This window comes from Geotrypetes seraphini, chromosome 7, assembly GCF_902459505.1.
Source record: "Geotrypetes seraphini chromosome 7, aGeoSer1.1, whole genome shotgun sequence".
Classification (NCBI taxonomy): Eukaryota; Metazoa; Chordata; class Amphibia; order Gymnophiona; family Dermophiidae; genus Geotrypetes; species Geotrypetes seraphini.
This window is the reverse complement of record NC_047090.1, coordinates 90352476-90369353: the sequence shown is the minus strand read 5'-3', so window position 1 is coordinate 90369353 and position 16878 is coordinate 90352476. Positions and strand designations below refer to the sequence as shown.

At 41.9% G+C, this 16878-nt stretch overlaps 1 protein-coding gene across 4 annotated transcripts in view; it reads left to right on the top strand.

The window, feature by feature from the left end:
* NPAS3 (neuronal PAS domain protein 3) overlaps nt 1-16878 on the top strand; it is a 1959780-nt gene that overhangs the window by 462254 nt on the left and 1480648 nt on the right. For 3 of the 4 annotated variants that reach the window (XM_033951270.1, XM_033951266.1, XM_033951268.1), the window contains exon 2: nt 773-832. The exons of the other annotated variant lie outside the window; for it this stretch is intronic. In XM_033951270.1, coding sequence (XP_033807161.1) covers nt 773-832 — 60 coding nt within the window. The remainder of the gene's footprint in view (nt 1-772; nt 833-16878) is intronic. 4 annotated transcript variants of the gene reach the window in all.

The following is a 16878-nucleotide window of genomic DNA, read 5'->3' as shown; positions in this document are numbered from 1 at the left end:
CCACACTGTAGAGCAGTCATCCCTATGACCTATCAGAGGAATTAATTATAACTCAAAACAGAAGTCTCCCCTAGACAAATGCCTTATCATTCATAGTCATACCTTCTTACTTCTAGTGCAGGGGTAGGCAATTCTGGTCCTCGAGAGCTGGAGCCAGGTCAGGTTTTCAGGTTATCCACAATGAATATGTATGAGATGGATTTGCATGCACTGCCTCCTTGAGATGCAAATCTATCTCATGCATATTTATTGTGGATATCCTGAAAACCTGACCTGGCTCCGACTCTCGAGGACTGGAATTGCCTACTCATGTTCTAGTGGAATTGAACTTCCATGGTGTTTTATTAATGGACAAATGAAGATTTCTTACATGAATGGATTCTGTGGGTCTACCATCTATGTGCATTTTGGTAGCATTTCTTTACATATTGTCTGCATCAACAGCATAGAATAGTTGTCATGAGATCATTAGTGAGTTGAGAAGAAATAATGGGCTCCTTTTACATAGCTGCACCAATGATTCCTGTGCAACAAATGTGAAAAAGCCAATTCAGTTCCTGTGCTGCGTTTGCCATGTGGGAATTGGTGGCACAGCTTTGTAAAAGGAGCCCAATGTATGATTACTGTGAATGAAGAGTAGAGTGATGAATTTGTGCTTTCTAGGTATCACCGACAAAGCCAGTATTGTTATAATAGAAATGAAAGACTACATAATTAAACACTGAATGTTGGATGATTTTTGTTTTGTTAATATATTCTCTTTTCATGGCAGGGGAGGCTCCAGGTATCTGAGGGCATGTCCCGTGCCTTGTCCACCCGATCTCAACTTAAGGTACATAATCTAAGAGTTCTCACTTCCCTGAGTTGAAGAGGGAGGGGGGCAAGTCCAATTGGGTCACACATTTTTCATCCTGCTTTTCATTACACTGCAGGCTGATTGATGTATTCCTGTGAATTTTTGGAGAAATAAGATAATAATCTTAGTGAAGTTGCTGATAGAGCATTTAAGAAAAAGCGTCTTTCTATTTTCTTGTCTTGCTGCTTCTCACCATATCTTACGGTATAGAATCTGTGCCATCAAAGGACCAAAGACTAACTGAGAATTCTGAAGGTTTTAGCTAAGAAGGACCTTCTAGGACAAACTTTTGAGTTGAGTGCTCGGTAGGAAGTGTCTCAACCTTTTTCTGAATGTCTTTGCAGAAATAAAAGCAGGCAGGCAACACAAGGTCTCTTGAACCAGTCTATATTGAATGCAAAGTAACCAATAGAGAAGTTGAAGGGTAACTATTGTGGAATCCAAAATGTTACCTTACTACTTTTAAACATTTTTAAAATGCCACATGTTCACAGCCCTGTAGAAATACAAGTAATGGTCAGTCTCTGTCCCTTTGGATCTTAATGTCTAATAATGATGGATAGACATACCAAGACAAATAAGCATATGAAGAGAATCCAGGAAAAAGCTTAATGTGCCAGGGTGGGCTAATAGGTGGGATTTAATTTAAGACAGGAGCAAGTTTATGAGTGCCACTTGTGCAAGATTGAGGGATGGGAAGAATGGAAACTGAAGGTCCATTGGCAACTGGAATTAGGTTTTCTTTTGGTGAAGTGATATGCTGGGATGGAGGGGAGATTCTAGAAACTACTTTAATATTCTCTTAGGCTTTTGTGACTGGAATCACGATGGTTGTGGTTGTCAGAATCTTGCCACGCCAGAGTAAGTGGAATCAACGTTTCAGTCATTGTGCTGTGGTTTTCGTCAGTGCATGCTATGAGGTTTGCAGTTAGTCTTTATGTATGAGTAGTATCTAATTTGCAGTAATAATGGTAAAATGAAAGGAATAAGAAGTGCTGATTAATGATATATAAGGACAAACTGCAGACCTCACAACATACCCTGAAGAAAGTCTCAGCAGGATGTTCTTACTGTCTAAAACTAGACAGCTCCTTATAGAATTACAAGCAAAAGGTCTAAATTTCCTTGGCTTATTCTGTAGACCCAGAGGTAGTATGTAAGAACATATTAGAACTCTCCCTTCATTGACTTGTTTTAGAAAAACCTTGAAAACGTATTTGTTTACAAAATATCTTACTGATAACTGACAGGATTCCCTAGCTGACAATTTTATGGTGATATTTACTGACTTTCCATCTTCTATTACTCTACATCAATGTTCTTAAGATTGCGTTTTGTTGACCGGATCGAGTCCCTTTGGGAATGACCCGGTATATAAGACTAAAGATTAGATTAGATATGTAAATGCTGATGTTTTAATTATTTACATATTTATGTATGTGGACTCGTACATGTTTATTGACTATATTTTCCAGCCAAGCAGTATTGTATAAGTATGCACCAAAATCTATCTAATCTAATCTAATCTAAATCTTGGATTTATATACCGTGTCATCACCCCAAAAGGAGCTCGACTCGGTTCACATAAACATCGATAATCGAAGTGAAAGTAGTTGGATTAGAGAGAAAGTAACTTATTAATAAAGACCCTAATCCGGCATCCTAGAGAGAAGATAACTAATTTTCCTTAGAACAATTTTCTGTTGAAATAACAGTGTTTTCATAGATTTACGGAAAATCTGGAAGGAGAAAAGAGTTCTAACACAAGAGGGAATCCCATTGTAAAAGTATATGAGAAAGATCGAGTGATGTTACCAATAGATTTTATTCCTTTTAAAGATGGAAAGGACAGTTAAAATTTCTAAGAGTTTCTTGAATCAGAAGATCTCAGATTATTCAAAGATAGAGGAATCAAAGATGTAAATAGCCCATGAACGATTTTAAAAACCGTAGAAGCGCATTTAAACTATACTCTAAGATAAACAGGGAGCCAGTGAAGATTTCTGAAAAGAGGAGACATAATCAAATCTATGTTCCATCTAAGGGGTCCTTGTACTAAGGCGTGCTAGCTGTTTTAGTGTGCGCTAAATGCTAATGCATGCTAACGCGTCCATTATATCCTACGGATGTGTTAGCATTTAGTGCGTGCTATATCGGCTACCGCACCTTAGTAAAAGACCCAGTCAGTGGAGCGTGTGAGCAGTCGCTCCTGCATTTTACTTGGTGGTTAGATGGTCACTCACAAAAATACTGACCCAATCCGACTTACAGACAAAATTAAACTATTAAAAAAAAATAAAAATTAACCAGCAGAAGAAAGGATGTGTTGATGCCCCTATACAGGTCGTTGGTGAGGCCTCACTTGGAGAATTGTGTTTAGTTTTGAAGGCCATACCTGGCCAAAGATATAAAAAGACTTGAAGAGGTCCAGAGGAAAATGACGGAAATAGTAGGGGATTTGCACCAAAAGAAGTATAGGGAGAGACTAGAAGACCTCAGCATATATACTCTGGAGGGGAGAAGGGACAGGGGTGATGATACCGACATTTAAATATTTGAAAGTTATTAATAAAGGACCAAATGTTTTCCAGAGAAGGGAAATTGATAAAACTAGAGGACATACATTGTAGATTTTTCTCCATCATTTTCCCGTCCCATCCCAGCGAGTTCTTTTCCTGTCCCTGCCCCAATCCTGCAAGCTCTGTCCTCATCTGCGCAAGCCTCAAACACTTTAAAATCATAAGTGTTCGAGGCTTGTGCGATTAATGCAGAGCTTACAGGAATGGGACAGGGACAGCGACAGAACTAGTGGGGATGAGAGAGAGAAACAAGAGGGCGACGAGAGCGGACGCCTGAGAAGGAGGCTCCCTCTTTTTCGATCTGCCGGCGTTTTTTTTTTTTTTTTTTACAGCATTTCTCTTACCTAAGTCATGGGTAAGAGGAAAGGAGCCCTTCGTGGCAACCCTCCAGCGGCGTTAGTGGCACCGCGTCTGGTCCAGACCATGATCGAGGGAGCATTTGCCCGACGGGGTGAATCTGCAGTGACTACTTCAGGGGCAAGCCCAAATTCGTCGGGTGAACTCAGCCAGCAGACTCAGGCGTTGTTAAGCCCGGAGCAAAGGCAGCCACCACTGCAACCCAGAAGCAGTTCAGTGCTGGGAGTGTCTGAGGGATCGATGTCCCGGGAAGAGATTTCGAGCCTCAGTGAAGGAGGGTCGGTAGCTCTAATATCCGGTAGCTCTAAGAGCCGGAGAAGCTGAAGAACAGCAACAGCTACTCCACACTGCAGCAGAGGTGAGAGGAGCTTTGGGTGGAATTAACATCACATTTGGGGTGCTGGAGAAGCCAGAAAAAATAGATATGGAGGCTTTATGGCAGGCTATTTCAGTTATGGATGCAAACCTCAAATTATCCTTTTCTACTTTAAATACAGTGGAACCTTGGTTTACGAGCATAATTCATTCCAGAAGCATGCATGTAAACTAAAATACTCGTATATCAAAATGAGTTTCCCCATAGGAAATAATGGAAACTCGCTTGATACGTTCCCACCCTCCCACCCCCACCTCCGAGAATCTCGTCAAGAGGGAGAATTAGAAGGCCTTGAGCATGCGCAGATGCATGCTCAAGGCCCAGCAGAAGCAGGAAGTTCTTCAAACGGCACCGGCACGTCCTGTGGGCTTTGTGCCGGTGCTATACTGGGATAAGTTTCAAGTTGTTTAGGCGGGGGTGCCGGTTTGCGGGGGTGGGTGGGTTGCCAGTTCGAGCAGGAGGGCCTTTGTGAGCGGGAGGTGAGTGATGCCGGTTCTTGGGGGGGGGGTGCTCGCAAATCAAGTCAACACTCGGTTTGCGAGACAGGTTTTGCGAGAATGTTTTGCTCATCTTGCAAAACACTCGCAAACCGGGTTATTCGCAAACCAAGGTTTGACTGTACTGACTATGGGACTATCCATTCTAAAGTGGAGCAACAAGGTTCGGCCCTTAAAGATATGAGAGAAAAGATAGAAAAACAGGAGACAAAATTTGTGAAATGAAAACTTTGGATGGGGAATTAGTAAAGGAAAGAACATTTATTGCCAGGAAAATGGAAATTTTTGAAAACCAATTAAGGAAAAATAATCTGAGACTCCTTAATTTTCCTAAATGTCCCTTAATTTCACCAACGGAGATGGCAAGGAAGTATTTCAAAGAAATTTTGCTTATTCCTACGGAAAGTTTGCCACCCATAGTTAGAGCTAATTATTTTCAAATAAAGAAACCTGTGGAAATGTCTACTCCTAATGAGATTCAAGGGGTAAACAAAGAGGATATTAATTTAACAACTTTTCTGGAAAACTCTTTAGAGGTTATAACGGAAAGGAAAACCTTGTTAATAACTCTTGCTTTGGAAAGTGATAGAGAATATGTATTACGTCTGTACTTTCATCATATAAATGATCAGTTTTTAGGTTCTAATGTGCAAATTTTTCCAGACATGTCCTTAAGATCTCAGAGGCATAGGAAGGCATTGAGACCAAGAGTCCTAGTCCTTGGAGCAAATTTTTTTGTTGAAATTTCTTGTAAAATGTTTTGTTTCCCATCAGAATAAGAGTTATCTATTCTTTGAACCTAAACAACTGCTAGGATTTATAGAATCAAAAGAGCAAGTAGTGCCCGTAGCTGATAATGTATAACTTGTCATGAATGGCTGTAGTACTACAGATAAGTGCCGCTTCTTAGGTTAAGATTTGTTTCATTTATTAATATTTTACTAAAGTTTCTCTCAATATATGGTGGGCTAAATAGGCTGAATTAAAGGAATAACCTAAATCACTGAGTTAAGTGGAATTGGGTTTATAAATTTTCTGTTAATAATGTTTGTAAATCTATATACAAGTATGTGAACTGCTTGTTTGAAATTTGATAAATTGAATAAATGAAAAGTAAAAAAAAAAAAAAAAAGAACTAGCGGGGATGAGACGGGGAAATTGAATTTGTCCCCCATGTCATTCTCTAATACATTGAGATTGAAGGGTGTTAGATTTAAGAATAATGTTAAGAAATTCTTTTTCACGGAGAGTGTGGTGGATGCCTAGAATGTCCTCCCATGGGAGGTGGTGGAGAGGAATATGGTGATGGAATTCAAAAAAGCATGGGATGAACACAGAGGATCACCAATTGGAATATAAATGAGCAAACTTTCACAGTCTTAATCCAGCATAGGAGATGGTTTGGATAAGCTGGAGTGAGCTTCAACGGCAACTCCAGTAGTTGGAACCTAAGGACAGTACCGGGTAGACTTATAAGGTCTGTGGCCCAGAAATAACAAAGATATTTTAATATAATCATGAAATTGTAATGCATGTGATTATAGGGCAGACTGGATGGACCATTCATTTGCTATGGCCCTCTTTTACGAAGGTGTGCTAATTGAATTAGTGTGCGCTAAATGCTAACGCATCCATAGACTAACATGCATGCGTTAGCGTGCGCTAATCAGTTAGTGCGCGCTAATCGATTAGCACACCTTAGTAAAAGAGGGGGGTATGTTACTATGTTACCATATGTGTGATGGTTTTTTTGTGCTATGTACAGAAATGCATTGCTAGAACAGAGATGCATAGGGATGCTTACGGATGCCCAAGGCCTCTTCCAATGGAGACCATGTCCATGCCACGCCTTGGGCATCCATAAGCGTTACTACACAACTCCAAAGACGCGCAACATACACCTACAATGTAGGCATCCTTCCCCACCTGCATTTTTGTTTTTTTATGTGCATCCCGATTGGCTGTGATATGCGGTAGGATGCCTACCGCCGCCTACAATCGGGATGCCTGTTTAGAAGATCAGGCCTGTTAAATGTACAGCGCTGTGTATGCCTTTCAGGGCTATAGAAATGATAAATAGTAGTAGTAGTTTGGGTGGACATTAAATAATTCCTCAAATTTATTTATTTATTGGGATTTATTAAACTGCCTTTATGAAGAGATGCACTCAAAGTAGTATAGAACAGGAACAGTTTAACAAAAAACTTATGATTTTGTTTACAGTATAATAGTAACAGGGCCAAATATATATATAAATATGGTTCATGAGGTAAACTTGCAAATGACAAACTGAATCCTAGTGACAGGGCTAACAGGAAACAGTATCAGTGTTCCAAGTCATCCGGCCCCCTTTTAGAGCCAGCCATCTTGGAAAAGGGGGACGAAAAAATTAATGGTATGCATTTCCTGCTAGGATGCGACATAGTGATACTAATATAATCAATTACACATCATGTGTTGGCTTCGTGATTATGTACAGCAAAACAATAATAATAGGATTACATTCATGCAAATGAGCTGAATAAAAGGGGCATATGTCATCATAATTATTAAATAATCTCATAGGAGGATAATCCATTTAAGACCACCTAGCACTAAATCATTTATTGAGAATAGACCCTCAGAGATGCCACCACTATACTCAAAAGTTTCATAGTATCTGGCTTTATGCATCAAGTCCTCACCGGGTCTTATTTTAAATATATCTAACCAATAATTAAATCTACCATTGAAGTTCATAAGATGTTTGAATACGTGGAGGGGCATAATCGAAAGGAACGTCTAAGTCCGTTTTCGTCTAAGTCGTCCAAAATAAAAAAACAGCCTAGGACACATTTTCAAAAAATACGTCCAAAATTTTTTTTTGTTTCAAAAATCGTCTAAGTATACGTCCTGCCAATCTGATCGTCCAAGTCGCTAAATGGTCCATCTTTATACCACATTTTCGTCCAACTTTTCGTCCAAGTCAAAAACGCCTAGAACAAGCCCTGTTGGACGTGGGAGGGGTCTGCAAAGTGATGGACTGAACACCCAGACATAGCACCTAAATAGTGGGATACCTTACAGGGCACTGCTGTGAACTTCACAAAAAGGGTGCCATGTCTTCTCCTCACTACAGCTCCCTTATAGGTCATGGTGAGCCCCCCCAAACCACCTCCAGAATCCCTAGACCCACTTATCTACCACCCCAATAGTCCTTATGGCTGCAGGAGCCACTTACATGCCAGTACAAAAGGGTTTTGGGGTGTATAGGGGAGTGCACATGTTTAAGTATCAATGCAGTGATTACAGGGGCTTATGGGCATGGGTCCTCCTCTCCTTGAGTCCCTAACCTACCCCCAAGACGGCTTAAGCCACCTCTATGCTGGACAACTAGGCTTTCCTATGCCAGGCTGCCAAGTGATGATGGTCTAGAGGCTGAATTTTAAAGGTGTGATTACGATTTTTATGGGTTTGGGGGGGGGGTCGGTGATCACTGGGGTAGTGTGTGGGGTCTGTTTTATGTGTGCAGTGCTTATCTGGTGATTTTAGGTGGGTTTTTGTGACTTAGACCATGTTTTACATGGTCTAAGTCACAACGTCTCAGTTCCGTCCATCCTGGGCTGTATAACTTTCGGTTATACATGCTGTATGACTAAGTCTAAGCCTGCCCAAATCCCTCCTTCGACACTCCTCCTGAAACGCCCTGTTTAGCTTTGGTCGTTCAGTGGCACTATGAAGGCTTAGGTCGTTTAGAAATACGTCCAAAACCCGTTTTTATTATTGGCACTTGGACGTATTTTGACAATGTTCGTCCAAGTGCCAACTTAGGCCAGTTTTTGGACGTTTTTCTCTTTCGATTATGAGCCCCTTAGCTTTTATATTAGTGGTCAAGATCTCAGGGACTAACAAGCCAACATGTTTCACCCAAAGGGTTTCTTCAAGGCTATCCCTATGAACAAAGAATTTATGTTAATTAAATCCCACCTTATTCTATATACTACCAACTATAAGGTTATACCTAAAAAATACTTCTAAAAATAACATCCACAATATTATAATAGAATTAGATACCTTTATATAGCTTTTCGCCAGTGTATCGACCACCTAGTAACTCATACCAAGATGACCGCGGCTTCTTTTTTTCCACTATAAATACCTCCCAAATCAGCTGGCTGTGGCGAAACCAACCATGTAACCCTGGGGGGGAAAATTTTTAAATTTTCTATTTTAGGCTGTAAACCTCCTTCTCACCACCCCATGCGTATATTACATTCTTTTACATAAGAACGGGGACCCCCCTGAAATCAACCTCATATCAGCGTTAGCCATTCTAATTCTAAATTTAGCCTAAACGGAGTGACTTTGTTAAGGTGATAAATCCACCTTTGTTCCAAAAAATTTAATCTTTCTTCTCTGGTTCCCTCTTCACTCATTCCTGTCAGCCTAGAAATCACCCTTCATTGGATTTGATCCACTGTATGCCTACAGTGGATCTAATGTTGAACCAAAGGAGCTTGAAGGGCTCCTGTTGTAATACGGGACTTGTGTTCATTGAGCCGCATTGGCAGCCTAGCATAGGAAAGCCTAGTAGAGCTGCACAGAGGTGGCTTAAGTGGTCTTGGGGGTGGGTTAGCGAACCATGGAGAGGAGGACTCAGGCCCATAAACCACTCTAATCACTACATTCAAAAAACTGTGTACCCCCCAAAACCCTATTGTACTGCCATTTAAGTGGTTCCTGCAGCCATAAGGGCTATTGGGGTGGTAGATAGGGAGGGTCTAGTAGATTCTTGGGGTGTTTTGGGGGACTCACCATGTCCTATAAGGGAGCTGTAGTGAGATGTTTATATGAAACCCTTTTTGTGAAGTTCACAGCAGTGTCCTGTAAGGTACTCCAGTACTCTGATGCCATGTCTGGGTGTCCAGTCCATCACTTTTCTGGCCCCTCCCACACCCAAAAGGTCTTTTTCTAGGCGTTTGTGACTTGGACAAAATTTTGGATGAAAATGGAGTATAAAGATGAATGACTAAGCAGTCTGGGTGATCAGGCGGCTGGACGTACAGTTGGACGATTAAAAAAAAAAAAAAGTTGGACATATTTTTTGAAAAGGGACCTTTTCCGTGTCCAAATTTGGGTGACTTGCGACTTAGGCCCCAAACGGACTTAGACGTTTATTTTGATTATGCCCCTCCACGAGTGTTGGGAGCAGTGCACAGCATTCACGCGCCAGCCAGCACTAAAAACTGCTTTTGCCGTTTTGTAAAAGGGGGGGGGGGGAAGTGAACTATGACAATGTATAAGAACATATGAATAGCCTTACTGGGTCAGACCAAATGGTCCATCAAGCCCAGTAGCCTGTTCTCACAGTGGCCAATCCAGATCACTAGTACCTGGCCAAAACCCAAGGTGTAGGAATATTCCATGCTACCAATACAGGGCAAGCAGTGGCTTCCCCCGTGTCTTTCTCAATAACAGACTATGGACTTTTCCTCCAGGAACTTGTCCAAACCTTTCTTAAAACCAGCTATGCTATCCGCTCTTACCATATCCTCTGGCAATGCGCTCTAAAGCTTAACCATTCTCTGAGTGAAAAAAATTTTCCTCCTATTGGTTTTAAAAATATTTCCCTGTAACTTCATTAAGTTTAAAACCAGAAATGCTTTTTCCAACTTTAGGTTTTTCTGGGCAACCCTAATATACCTTCTTCAAATGGCTTACGGAGCCTTGGCATGAAAAATCAGCCATTCTCAGCATTTTGGGTCTGCTACTTTGGTCACCTTTTCCCAGAGATGGTTACATATAACAGAAATATGATAAATGTCAGTACAATACAAACGATAAAAAAAAAATGTTTTGAGAACTGAGATTGCCTTTATTGTAGATGTCACATTGTAGAATGTAGATGCTTGTGTGATTGACACGTTCATTGGTGAGAAGAATTTCAGAAGAAAGTCAATTCTTTTCATCGAGCTGATGGCTGTTTTATGACCCACTGCACATGTTGTACCAAACTTTGGATTCCAGCTCCCAATTTTCTGTTGTGCTTAATGGTGTTTTGTTACTTCAAAGTAGAACAGTTCACGGAAGTGAATCTTTTAAAGGCTTTAATTAACTCCAGAACAAAAGCAGCCAAATTCTTACTTGTTAGTGTTTTTGTTTCTGCTCAAGCCTCTCTATTGGAGAGCAGATGTTCCCATAAAGCTTCATTGTTGTCCTGCTTTGCAATTTAATCCGCACTGGACCTTTTTAACAATTTGCATATGGCAATTGTGTTTTAGGCAAAATTAAAAAGGAAATCTTTAAAAATGATAGCATGCGGCTGAGTATGTTGCATATTAACATAGTAAATGACAGCAGAAAAAGACCATACGATCTATCCAGTCTGGATAGTTATATCCCAGCTGCTAGCCATATAGATACAGGATTTTTCTTTAACCAGAAGAGTCATGTTTATCTTCTTCCTTTGTATGTCACCATAGCAGATAAAAGAACATTAGATCCACTTAGCTCCTACCCATGCCTAATCACAGGGTTATGAAATAATCTAATATGTAATTACCCATACTAGTTTAGCCATTGCCCAAATATCTGATTTCCTAGGATCCAAGTCTACTAGCCAGATCAGGCTTGCGTGTGCCTATGCTTCCACTGGGACCTCTAATTAATTACAGAACTTGCAGCTTGCCAGACATAACTAGCTGCCAGCAGCAGCTGATACTGCCTTCATAGCCTGTCAGATAACCTGGCCTGTACTATTACTGGAATTTCAAATATTTCATATTAACCTCTTGACATACATTTTGGCAGCCCTAATACCTGTTGTTGAATTCGGCAAGTACAACACTATGGATGGTTAAATACATATTGCTAAGTTGTGCTCTCTGCTATGTTAGAGGGTAGCAGAGGCGTAGCCAGCCCTCTAATTTTGTTGTTTTTGGAGGGTGGAAGCCAGAGGTGGGCTAGGGGGCAGTGTATTCCCTCCCTCCCTCCCTCCTCTCCACCACCTCAATGTTCAAATTAGTATCTTTACTGGTGGGGATGTCGAAGCCCCACCAGTCAAAGAAATTCCTCGCTGAACTGCTCCCCTCCTCCTCGCCCAGTTGTATTAACCTGGAACTCAGCTGCCAAAGCCAGGATTCCTCGAGCACGCATAGTTCTTCACAAATAAAGCATATGCGAGAAGGCCAAAGGAAGGGGCCCAGACCCCCCAAGGCCTCACGCCTCAGTGGCTATGCCACAGGAGGGCAGTTTTCTAAAGGTAACGTTACTAGATTGTTGTCAGGCAAATCTGGGACACTAGGATGGGATGAGGTGTGGTGGGAGTGGGACAGAGGCAAGCGGGATGGAGTAGGGGTGGGGCTGTGGCATGGGTTTTTTCTCTGGATTAATTTCTCCATAAAATGTATAAACTACTCAAAATATTTAATTTCATCATATCTTAAAGTATATTGTATGTTTTATTGTTTGCCAATAATGCACATTCTTTCAAGAGAAGGTGTCTTTTGTGCTTGTGCAAATCACACATTCATGAAGTGTTGTGCATGCACACATAGGGAGATATTCTATTTATGTATTCTAAAAAATTGTCGCTAAAAAAAATCCATGCTTAGCACTCTTCTATAAATCACATCTGCCCATCCATGTGACTAAACTTTAGACATGGCCATTTATACCAATGAAAACCCGGCATAAATATCTGTGCCTAAATTGTGCGTGGATTGGGCATATTTTATAACAGTGTGTCTACCTTTTAGGAATGCCAATGACCTGCCTATGCCCCTCTCCTGGCCACACCCTCTTTTGATATCCGCCCATTAAAATTTACACACACCACGTTATAGACTATGCTTAGAAAGCTGTGCAAGTAAAGTCTAGTGCCGATAATCACTTCATATTTGGCAATTATTGATGCTGATTGGCTTGTTAACTAATTAAGTTGCATGTGTAACGTTAGTCATGGTATTCAGAATCTGGGGGATAGTGCTTAATTGACGCCGGGAACAAGCAATCTATACTTAGCTTAAATTAAAATGAATTGCGTGGTAGATGCCTAACTCAGTAGGCGCACTACTGATTTCGGATAGGTACCTAATCCAAGGCGCCTACCAGAAAGTAGGTGTGGTTAGGGGGTGGATCGTGGGCAGATCTTGAGCATGTTTTGTGTGGGCTCTTAACTTAGGCACCAGTATTTAGGCCAAGAAAACCCTGGCATCAATAGGGGGCGCCTAAGGATCATATGACTACTGATGCCTGTCCACTTTAAGCGCCGCTAGGCACAATTCTATAAATGGCAACTAATTGAAGACTGACAGGAATTATGGACTGGATTCTTGATATGGCATCGATATGGACGGCCACCTAAAAAGTGGCCACCGATCGTGTGTCAATCACATGATGGCACTGTATAATCACGCCTCTGGGAAAGATAGGCGCTGGAAATGTAGGCCACGTTTTTCAGGCCTACATTTCCAGCACCTGTCTTAGGTGTGATTCACAGTAATGTAGGCACGTTTTGGCACCTATTGCTACTTCTGGCATTAGCCACACCCAAAGTGGTATTAAGCACTGTAAAGGGCCTCTGTAGGCACAATTCCAGCGCATTTTATTTAGGCGCTGGTAGTCACTTTAACTTAAATGTTTTTTTGCCGTTTAAAACAGCGTTTCTCACTTAGGCGCCTGTAGGGCCCCTACTGGCACCTAAGCTTAAGCAGCGTTTATAGAATTTCCCCCTATGTGCGGCATTCCTTGGTGCCTATGTTTTAGGTGCCGTTTATAAAATAGGGGCCTTTGCATCCATTCACTGCACCAGACTCTGATATGGGGTTACCAGACGTCCGGATTTCCCTGGGTTTTGAAAAGCTTCCTGACAAAAATTGCGTCAGGAAGGGACATCCTTGCATGTGCAGACGCAATGCATGCGTGATGTTAGTGCGTCACATCCGCGCATGCATGGATGCCATCTGGGGGTGGGTGGGAAGAACAGGGGTGACAGAGGCAGAACTGGGTGGTCCTGGGGGCGTGTCCAGGACTCTGATAGATTGTCTTTTTTCCTACTTGATAATCCACCTATTTTTCTCCTGCTCTACTGCAGTTTTTCTTGGCATACTGCTAAAATAGTTTCTCTACTTGGACTGTGAGTTGTTTATTTATATCCGATAGAATGAATTCAGAGGAATTAAGTAGAAAACAACCCATTAGATCAGAAAGGAGATACTTTCCTATCATCTTGAAAAATATGGCAGCTGTTTCAGTCGTAAGGTAACAGAATAAATCATGACGGTGTAAAAGTGAACTGCTGGCGAATTTTTGTACACATCAGAGATGACTAATAGAAATTAAAGAAAGTTAAATGTCCTGCAGGATCTTGTGAAACAACATTAAGCGTTCTCACTTACTGGGATAGAGAGTGACTAATTGTTTCCTGAATTATTCAGCTATGGCACAGGGGAAGCATGCCAGTATTAACTCTGGCAAATTGGCCTATTTGAGAGGATTTTTTTTTTTTTGCTCCTGTTTCAGCATTGTTTGCCATATGGTGAATTTATCACCATATTTTAGATCATTTTAATAAAATGAGTAGTTTAAGTGGGTTTCTCCTAGCTGGCTAAATTCATAAGATGTGAATCTCTAACATGAGTGATGGCTAAGTCATTCTTCATGATGCCATGTAGACTAGCTGCAAGGTCTGAAATCTTAATTTTACCAAGGCTGCTGATGTTAAACTGATTAACAAGATCAACTGACTGTACCAGCACTTATAAGATACCCCAAGGAAATACATTAGCTGCCTTTTGAAACGCTAAACACGTTTTACTAAAGAGGCCTTTTACTATAGAGCAGTAAGCCCCTAACATGCTATTAGCACACAGAAACAGGCTAGCGCAGAAACGCATTAAAGCATGTTGGCGGTGTTATTGCTTGTTTGCGCATACCAACCCACATGTGGATGGTTCAAAAATATTTTTCGGAGGGAGCGTGTTTTGGGTGGAAAGTGGGTGTTCCTGTGGCATCCAGCTAATTCATTATGATTACCGCTTGCTAACTGGATAAGGGAGAGTTAACCTAGAAACACTTAGCACTTCCCAAATAGGAGGTGGTTACATAGAAACATAGAAGATGACGGCAGAAAAGGGCTACAGCCCATCAAGTCTGCCCACTCTGCTTACCCACCCCTTGTCTATGCCCTAATGACCCAATTTCCTTATTTTGACCCTCGTAGGGATCCCACATGGGTATCCCATTTATTCTTAAAGTCTGGCACGCTGTCTGCCTCGATCACCTGCACTGGAAGCTTGTTCCAATGATCAACCACTCTCTCTGTGAAGAAATATTTTCTGGTGTCGCCATGAAATTTTCCGCCCCTGAGTTTGAGCGGGTGCCCTCTTGTGGCCGAGGGCCCTTGAGAAAGAAAATATCATCTTCCACTTCAACACGTCCCGTGAGGTACTTAAATATTTCCGATCATGTCTCCCCTCTCCCTGATCGAAACATTTAAGTACCTCCCTTGTTAATTTTTTTTTTTTTTTTTTTTTGCAGGTACTGCATGGTAATAATAACATTAGCACACAACCTGCAAAAAAAAAAGGAAAAGCCCTAAAAATGTTTCCTTGTTAAATCTGGACCTAGGGCTAGATGCACAAAACGACCCACCGCGTGTTTTTCCCCTCGATCGCCCATTTTCCAATTCGGCCATGCAAATTAGCTAAAATCCCATGCAAAATAGCCAAGCGTTGATGCACTAACATCGCTTGGCTATTCCAAATTGGATTATAGTGACTGTTAAAACCAATTTGTCTAGACACCTAAGTTTTATAGAACCAATGGCGATATTGGTGCCTAATTTTAGGCAAACTTTATAGAATCAGGGCCTTTTGCCTCTACCATCTCCACCGAGTGGTCATTCCATGCATTCATCGCCCTTTCCATGAAAAAAATATTTCCTGAAGTTACTTCTGAGTCTATTCAGTAACTTTTATCCTGTGCCACTCATTCCAGAGTTTCCTTTCAACTGAGACTCATCTCGTGCATTTATGCCACGTAAGCACTTAAAAGCCTTTCCCACATTTCCTCCAAAGTATACATATTGAGTTCTTTAAGTCTGTCCCCATATGCTTTATGGCAAAGGCCATTGACCATTTTAGTAGCTATCCTCTGGACAGACTTTATCCAGTTTATATTTTTTTGAACTTGCGGTCTCCAGAATTGTACAGAGTATCCTAAATGGGGTCTCACCAGTCTTATACAGGGTCTTTTCCTACTGGCCATTCCTCTTCCTATTCGCCTAAGCATCCTTCTAGCTTTCACCATCACCTTTTCAACCTGTATGGACACCATAAGATTATCACATCCTATCACACCCAAGTCCCACTCCTCTTTGGTGCACAAAAGTTCTTCACCCTCTAAATTTTACTGTTCCCTCTGGTTTTTGAGACCCAAATGCATAACTTTCCTAGCATTAAATCGTAGCTGCTGAATTCCAGATCATTCTTCAAGCTTCTCTAGGTCCTGCCTCATGTTCTCCACTTCATCAGGGGTGTCTACTAGTGCTGCCCGATTCACGATTCGAATCGATTCACCAATTCACTTCGGGTGAATCGATTCAAATCGATTTAAATTTTAAAAAAATCGGCTTCCCGATTCGGACCCTCTCCCCTCGCTCCCTAAAGCAGGAGCGGCAGCACTGCTCTTGCTGGCTGGCCGCTGCCGCACCTATTTTAGAGGGCGAGGAGAGAGGGTCAGTTGGGAAGTGCTGTGTACAGCTTCCCTCCTGGCCTCCCCGAAGGACTGCCCCCCGAAAAACTGCGCATACCCCCCCCCCCGGGAAGGCCTCCGTGTTCCCCCTGGCCTCCCCGAACCGTTTACCTTACAGCTTCAGCCTGCAGCTGAAGATCGCAGTTACAGTGTCTTTGCACTGCAGTACTTTGAGCTGATTTCTCCGCTGCGATCCTGCCTCTGACGTCAGAGGAGGGGCGGGACCGCAGCAGAGGAAACAGCTCAAAGCACTGCAGTACAAAGACACTGTAACCGCGATCTACAGCTGCAGGCTGAAGCTGTAAGGTAAACGGTTCGAGGAGGCCAGGGGGAACACGGAGGCCTTCCCTGGAAGGTGTGCACTCTTTCGGGGGGAGGCAGTCCTTCAAGGAGGCAGTCCTTCCAGGGGTGGGACAGGCCTTGGGGAGGGTGTAAGCCTTCAATGGGTGAACAGGCCTTTAACGGGGAACAGGCTTTTAA